Source organism: Cenococcum geophilum (assembly GCF_001692895.1).
Source record: "Cenococcum geophilum 1.58 unplaced genomic scaffold K441scaffold_26, whole genome shotgun sequence".
Classification (NCBI taxonomy): Eukaryota; Fungi; Ascomycota; class Dothideomycetes; order Gloniales; family Gloniaceae; genus Cenococcum; species Cenococcum geophilum.
Window position 1 is genome coordinate 426,874 of NW_027137584.1, and position 8,752 is coordinate 435,625.

Genomic DNA, 8,752 nt, shown 5'->3' on the forward strand with positions numbered 1-8,752 from the left:
CCTCTATAGGAGAGCCCCGTGCTCTCGCGTATACCTTACGTACAGCTTATGTCAGCTACGCGTAGGTATATCACCTCCTTACGCCCTCAACCCTTACGATCAATCGCGTAACGTCTTGTAGACTCCTCAAATACATACGTCTTATAGCCACTGCCCCGTCCCGTGACAAAAGTGGAGTTAAAAGTTGACGAGTACGTAAAGAAGAACCTAAAAGCTCTTGAGGATGATATACTCTTACCATAGGACTAGGTAAACCTTCGTACAATCCACTCCTTTCTAAAACTTTTCTATTGAGCGACCCTTAAGATATAAGGCGATTCCGTACAAATTAATTAAGTTCTCCTTACTATGGATATTCTTCTTACACATATTAAGCGTGCTCTTATTACTTATAAGAAGAATAAAGACTTAGTTACTTAAATTTAACGTTGTTAGGAAAAGTATATTTTATACTACCAGCATATAGATGATTTACCTTTCTATGCTACCGCACTTATCCTCTATCCTACCTATCGTATAAGATATATTAAAGTAAACTGGAAGAAGGACTGGTAGATGCCAGTCTTATAAAAGGTTAAAGAGCTCTGGAGGCAATATAAAGAGACTTATTAAGCCAAAATATCGTATAATTATAATCCTCTCCAAGAACAGGAGCCTCTTAATGAGTATAATTAGATTCTAGAAGGGCTTAGAAGTAACATTAAAGTGAATAAAGATGAAGATAAGTACGATAATTACTGTTCTGAAGCATCGTACGATATTTAAAGCCGGTTAGCACTTTAGTGGTGGTGCCAGGATCAGCAAAGAAAGAGATGGCCCCTTCTTTTACGATTTACAATTGAAATTCTTTTAATTCCTGCTATAAGCGATGAGCCAGAGAGGGTATTTTCTGGAGGACGTCGTATGATTATATAGGAAAGAATGTCACTTAGACCAGAGAATATTAAAAGAACTAAGTGTTTAAAAAGCTGGTATAGAGGTAGTATCTTAAAAGGGTAAAAATAAAACTCTAGCTTATACGAGAGTAGTATACAAGGTAATATTTGGAAAGGCTTCTAAAAATAGTCCTTACGGCTTAGAGTTGCTAGCAGGCAACTTCTAACACTAGGGACGGCAGAAAATGGCAGGATAGGTGGAAATAAGGTGTTATAGGTAAATTCTATAATAGCTGTGTATATATAGATCAGCGTAAATACTTAAGGGTCTTATTAATAAAATAGCTACGGCTTAACTGTGGCTTAGCTGTGTGGCTTAACGATTATCGCGATTCTACGCACGATCCTTAACGATTACGATTATTTTATCGATAAGAATCCCGTGATCGTTAAGACCCCTATTTATAATAGTATTTTAGGAGTTATTTTTAGCGGAATAAGGGGTTTACGTAGTAATATTAATAGCGTATTATCCGCAAACAGACGGTTAAATAGAAAGATTAAATTAAATGCTAGAATAGTATCTAAGATATTATATTAATTACGTACAGAATAATTAGGTATTATTATTACCAGTTATATAGTTTATATATAATATAACACTATAAGAAGGAATAGGTATATTACTATTTAAGGTAAATTATAGATATAAGCTAAGAATATTATTATCACTATAATAAGTAAAGAAAATAAATAGTATAGCTAAAAAAAGAATAAAGACGTTAATAAATCTTTATATAGACCTTACGGAATTAGTAAAAACAGTATTAAAAAAATAAAAAGGTACTATAACTCTAAGAGATTTAAGGGACTAGACCTTAAGGAGGGAGATAAAGTATAGCTACTATATAAAAATNTTAAAAGTCGATAACTAAGTAAGAAATTAGACTATATTAGACTAGGACCTTTTAAAATTATATAGAGGATTTTACTAGTTATATTTAAGTTAAACCTACTAGCTAAAATAAAGATCTACCCTATATAGTATATTATAATACTAGAGCTAGTATATAGGAATATTAAGCTACTAATCTATAAAGTAGATACGTATAGAGGGTAAGAGGAAGATAAATAGTAAGTTTTAAAGATTATTAGTTATAAGGACGTTAATAATAAAATATAGTATAAGGTTAAGTAGATAGGCTATAATAAGACTACCTAAAAGCTACTATAGAACTTAAAAAAACGCTATAGAAAAGGTACGGGAGTATTAGAAGAGAAAGGGTTAGGTAATATTAAGAAGCTACTAAAGATAAAAGGATTAGTTAAGGGTAATAGACGAGCCGAATTACCTAAGGGATCTACTACTAGCGTACTAGTTATTTCCACCTTATCTTAATTAGAATTCCTTTTAGCCTCTATAGCCTTAAGCTTAGAGAGACCTTATTTAATAAAACGTAACTATTTTAAGCGTACCTTTTTACAAACCTTTACTAGACGGCTTAAATAAGTATAAATATCTAGTTAAGCTTTTAGAGCCTAAAACACCTCGTTAAAACGACGCTAAACTTTAGTAAGGGCCTTAGCTAGCTTATTCTTTAGTTTTTCGGCCGCTACTAATACGCAAAACCTAAAGATAAATTAAATAGGGAACTAGACGGTTATAAAGATTAATAAGACGTATATACTTAGCGTTAGAGATAGATTAAATATTATAGGACGATTATATATTCGCTTACGTATACTTAGTATATAAGGAAGGTTAGCGACTAAATAGAGCTGTGATCGCAATATATACTAACTTCTTCTTCGTATAATAAGAATAGGACGGTACAACTTTACTAAGGGAAAGAATAAATATTACTAGCTAATTATAATAATTAGATATAAAGGATCTAATAGAAGGTATTAGAAATAATAAAGGTTATTAAATTAAAAACGGGAATGCTATACCTTTAATAAATAACTTAGAAATAGGAGATATCTTTAAAGACGAAGATAAAAAGGAGGGGGATAGTGTTACAAACCTTATGCTAGTAGTAGTAGCACTACTAAGAAGAGATATAAACAGACTAGTAGTGAAAGTATAAGAGGTACTAGAACTAGTTAAACTATAGGATAAGGGGTAACTAAGTTATATAGTTAGTTACGTTATAAGTTCGGAATATAGGAACGTAGGAATATAGGAACGCGACGTACTAACGTACTAACGTACCAATGTACTAACGTACTTAGTACATTTCTTAGGCGCAGTATTGTATATTTAAAGGACTATAGTCCCTACCTAGATAGTTCTTTTCTTTATAGTAAATCTTAGAATATCATTAGAGTTAATCTATTAGGCAACCACTCTACTAGTTATTATTACGTTGTTGACTTCCTATTTACCTATATACCCGGCCTATTAATAAGTCTACTATAGTTCCTACTATAAGGCTTTGTTATACTAACCCTAATTAGGTAATATAAGTTAGTTATAGAGAATATATATATATAGGGTATATACTTATAATAGATAAAGCATATATAGTAATAGTAACTACTAGTATAAGGGGTAAGTAAACCTAGCGCTGTATATCTATAGTATATACTAACCTTATATAGTCCTAGCTATAACTGTCTAGAATAATATAAATAGGTACTAAAAGAGCCCTATGTAAAGAATATATATATATTAAGTATAAACTAAATCCACCTAATCCCGCCTCTATTTTATTTGCTATTAACTCTATAATATAGGTTATATATCTATACCTTTTATATAGTATATACTAATAGTAAATATAGCTATAATATTATAGTAAATAGTATATAGTTATACGGCTAGGTCTTTACGGCCTAGCTAAGCGTATATTCTATATATGTGTAGCATTTATATTACCCACTAATATAGTTATAGTGCTGCCGCTATATCCGTACTAAGTATAGTGGTACTTAGATATATTACTATAAAGTTTTACCTAAGGTATATATTACGGACGCTTTAAGTATAATGTTACAACTACTAGGAGAGGAGTTAGAAGAAGCTAGTTAGTTAATATAGGCACGGTTTAGTATGGAACCAGTAGAACTATATGACGAGGAATAGTAGCCGAGGTTACATAACGTGCTACGTATTAAACGAGAGGAATAAGAGGAACTTACGTACCTTATATATAAGGAGGATTTCTTAGGAGTACGGTTGTGTATTTAAAGGACCATAGTCCCTACCTAGATAGTTCTTCTCTCCTTATAGTAAATCTTAGAATACAATTAGAGTTAATCTATTAGGCAACCACTCCACCAGTTATGTTTATATTGTTAACTATTCTATACCTATATACCCAGCCCATTAATAAGTCTACCGTAGTATTTCCTATAAGGCTTTATTATACATTTACTACTAAGGTTACAGTAAAAGAAGTTAAACAATATACCACCAAAAGTAGTAGCCACGACGGCGTTAACAGCGGCGACTACCTTAGGATTAGGTAATAACACCAGTATAGCAGATACTGACTCGCAACTAGTTACTATTAGACAGTTATAGGAAATAGTTAATTAATTAACAGATAATAATAGGATATTTAAAGAAAGGATTAATAGGATTAGAGTAGCTAAGGTTAAGTTACCCTTAATTAAGCGATTCTTAAGGGAGAAGTTAAAGCTTAAGGGATTCCTTACGTAAATGCGCTTTAAGGTTATATAGGGAGGAGTTAAACTAGGAACGCCTATAGATCAAGTTGCCTACGTAGGATTATTCTTAACAGGAAGGGCACTTAAGTAGTTTAAGCCTTACCTTACGGAGATATAGGAGCATAGTATGACGGCCACTAACTAGGAGGTACGGTATATATTCTTAAGTTAAAATGGGTTTATAGAATAATTAACGTAAATATTTAGAGACCTAGAGGCAACTACTATAGTAAAAAGAAAGCTCTAAAACCTAGTATAAAGGACTTTAGCAATTAAGTATACGACGTAGTTTTAAACATTAGTAATATAGGTCGAATGGAATAATAAAGCGCTTATGGCATAATATAAGTAAGGACTTAAGGCGAAAGTCTAAGACGTAATTATCCTAATGGAAGATATGGATACTCTTAGGGATTTAATTAATTAAGTAATTAAGATTAATAATAGGATCTACTAAAGAGAGTAGACTAAGAAGGGTTAAGATAGAGTTTTACAGTTATATAAGGCGCAGGGCACGTAACAATAAAGTTAAAGTTAGAAACTATAGTATGGCGCAGAGCCGATGGACCTAAGTAGTACTAAAGAAAATAAAAAATGGAATAAATAACTATAAAAACCTAGAGGATAAGGATTAAGTGATTAAAGGTCTAAGGAGTAGAGGCCGAATTAGGGATTTTAGTAGCAGAAGACGTTTAGGCGAACTCCATAATAAGAAAAATAGTTTAAAAAAGGGGCTTATATAAATTACGGAAAATAGGGTTATTACATTAAAGACTATAAAAGTAGTTAAAGTTACTATATAGTGAAAGGAATAAGACTAGTAGACGATATATATATATAGAGGGATGATAATATACTACGAGGAACAAAAGAGTGTTTAATTAAAAGTTTCGCGTTCTGTTATAATAACGTATACTAAATTTATAAGGACGCTAAGTATGGCGCAAGCTATTAGCTATAAGAGCTAAAATTATTAAAGTTTAGAGGAACTAACGAACTAGTTTACAGATCGGATATTAAGGACGATAAATTTAACGTAGGCAAAACATTTAGTGACGATAAGGTAATAATAGCAGCTTACTAGAAGTATATAGACCTTAAAGATGTTATAAAAGAGGTAGAGGATAATTCTACTACAGAATAGGGAACATTAGTAGGGATTAAGACCCCACTAGATATGATGTCTATCGCTTTACGAGATGTAAAAAAAGTAGGATAATAAACTACTTTGGCACTCGATAAAGGCAAAAGGCTATAAGCTTAAGATTCTTAAGATAAGATGTAAGACGTTTAAGATTCCTAAGACGGGATAAGATAAGCTTAAAGACCTATAACGGACGATAACCGATAGAGTAGAGTAACGGCTCAGTTTAGCAATATATGAATGAGCTTAGGACGAAGTTTCTAAAAAACATAAGATTTTCAAGACGAGATGAGTGAGATTTAAGACTCTTAAGATGAGATGAGAATACTATAGAAGCCTAGTTGGACTAAGGCTGGAGCGAAGCTTAAGATAGAAGTAAGCTTAGGACTAAGAATCCTATAGGACTAAGACTTTAGCAATAGAATAAGGACTATTAAAGAAATTGCGAGTAAGGCTTAGTAACAGGATTGAAATGTTAATACTAGGATTAAGAAGTAAGAAGACTTTAAGGATTTATTTATAAGACGTAAACCAAAAGAAACCATAAAGGAATTTAGGTAAAGAATTATTGTATAGCAAGAACAGAAACTAGATAAGAGATTTAGCGCACTAGGTTGTATAAGGGATAGAGTACCTATATAAAGAATTACTAATAGGCCTAGGGTAGGCACACTAAGAGCTAAGTAGCTTACTAAATTAGAAAATAAAGAGGATCTAGAAATCCCTACTAGGTTTAAAAAACGACACACTAAAGGTTATTACGATGTAGTAATAAGAAGATACTTCCTTATAGATAAGCTATATATACTCTAGTAGCTGTACTAAAAGTGGTATAGACAAAGGTATAACGATAAGTAGGAAGATTTCTATATATAGTTGGATAAACGAGTTATTTAAGACTACCCGATTATAGAAAAGGCCATAACTTATATTAAAGGAGCCTTAATTATAATGTTAAAGGATTTAGAGGAATAATTAGAGGACTAGAGAAGTAAGAGNCGNATNTTAGTACNNNCGAATAAAGTTATAACNTTTAGATTAGCATAATAAAGGTTTAAACTTAAAGATAAAGACGAGTTAAGAGTTATCCTAAAGCACCTAGCGTATTATACATTATTATAGATTATATATATGGATAATATATATAAGATATATAAAAACCCAAAAGAAAAGAATTGGAAGTACCCTATAAGGATATATTAGGCGCTAAATAAGCGATAGTATAAAAATACTAAGTATATATATAGCTGGCATTTAACGGAAGTCTAAGAGTTAGGAGACTTAATACTTTAACTAAGAAGATTTCTTATAGAAGAATGCTTAGACGGATAATAGTAGTAGGAATGCCTAGAAAATACGTGTCTATAGTATATTAAAGATAAAAAGCGAACTAGATATTAGCTAATAAACAAGCTAAGTATATAAGGATTAAGTAGCTAATAGTTAGGAAAAGTAAAGGCTTACGGGACTAAAGGGAGCTAGTAGTAGAGCCTTAAACCCTTAAAGGAATTTAAGAACGGCACCTAAATTTATGAGTTAATTGGTAAGATTAGCAGTTTAAAGTATTAATAGATAGTAGAGTAACGCGGAACTATATCTTACTAATAGTAGTTAAAAGAATAGGATTACTTTGTAGATAGAAGGAGCAATCTTACCTATTAGTTATAATTTTAGGAGATCTAATAGCCTATAGAGGAGGGATTATTAACCTTAAAATAGGACCTATTTAGATAATCATTAAAGGAAGACAAATTAAGATATCTTTTAATATCTTACTATTGGGATAGGATAAGGCAGTATTAGGAATACCTTAGTTATAGGAATATAATCTAAGAATTAATTAGATTACGGGTCAGGTTAATATTAGAGATACTTAATAATATAAGATGCGATAGTAAACTAAGCTAGTATAGTACTAAGTTGGAGCGATATATAAAGAGACTAAGCGAGGCTTAAGTTATATACTAAAGAGATATTATAAGTATAGCAAGAAACTATAGAGCCTAGAAAGTAAGAAGCTAGCAGATTATATAGTATGGGACTATAAGATAGAGTTAAAACTAGGAATAAGTCTAAGGTTCTTTCTAATATATAAGCTTATAGAAAAAGAGTTAAGAGCACTTAAAGAGTTTATTTAAGAAAACTTACAAAAAGGATATATTAGACTATTATAGTTATTAGTAGGTTATCTAGTACTATTTATACTAAAGAAGAACGGAAAACTTAGGCTATGCATTAACTATAGATAGTTAAATAGCATTACTTAGAAGGATAGGTACTCTTTACCCTTAATTAGCGAAATTTAGGACCGGATAGGCAACGCGTAAATCTTTATAAAGATAGATCTAAGATAGGCGTACCATTAGATTAGAATTAAGGAAGGCGATAAATGGAAGGCAGCCTTTAGGTCAAGAGAAGGACTATATAAACTATTAGTTATATAATTTAGATTAATAAATACATCTATAATATTCTAAAAAAGGATTAATAGTATATTAGGAGAATACCTTAATAAGTTTATTATAGTATACCTCGACGATATTATTATCTACTTAATAACTAAGGAAGAACATGGGGAATACGTTAAATAGGTCTTAAGGAGACTATAGAAAGAACAGATGCTAGTAGCAATTAAGAAATGCGAGTTCTTTACCAGGAAGACCGATTTCATTAGATTTATTATTAAACTAGGTTATATTAGTATAGACCCAAAGAAAATTAAAGCTATAGTAAGTTGGTAAGAGCTAGAGAATGTAATATAGTTAAGGTTATTCTTAGGGTTTTGCAACTACTATAGGAGGTTTATAGCATAGTAGTTAAAGAACATTAAACCATTTACTAGGCTTATAAAAAAGGAGGAACTATAGGTATAGAGAAACAAATAAAGGAAACTATTTAAGGAACTTAAGGAATTGTTTACCTAGGAACTAATCCTTAAAATCTACCAACTAGGACTAGATACGGTTGTAGAAATAGATGCATTAGATTATATACTAGGAGTATACTTGCTATAAAAGTATAGGGACGCATAGCATCTAGTAGCGTACTATCGTTAGAA

At 31.2% G+C, this 8,752-nt stretch overlaps 2 protein-coding genes across 2 annotated transcripts; one reads left to right on the plus strand and one right to left on the minus strand.

Annotated features, from left to right (window-relative positions):
• Window positions 1-783: 783 nt before the first annotated feature.
• Window positions 784-1,025, minus strand: K441DRAFT_722779 (uncharacterized protein; the record flags this gene model as incomplete). Its single annotated transcript, XM_067654076.1, has 1 exon — window positions 784-1,025. A coding segment is annotated over one exon (228 nt), but the record flags the coding sequence as incomplete, so codon positions are not given.
• A 7,152-nt stretch (window positions 1,026-8,177) lies between these two features.
• Window positions 8,178-8,435, plus strand: K441DRAFT_565468 (uncharacterized protein; the record flags this gene model as incomplete). The annotated part of the gene is made up of 2 exons (XM_067643706.1): window positions 8,178-8,276; window positions 8,304-8,435. Coding segments are annotated over 2 exons (231 nt in total), but the record flags the coding sequence as incomplete, so codon positions are not given.
• Between the last annotated feature and the right edge of the window lie 317 nt (window positions 8,436-8,752).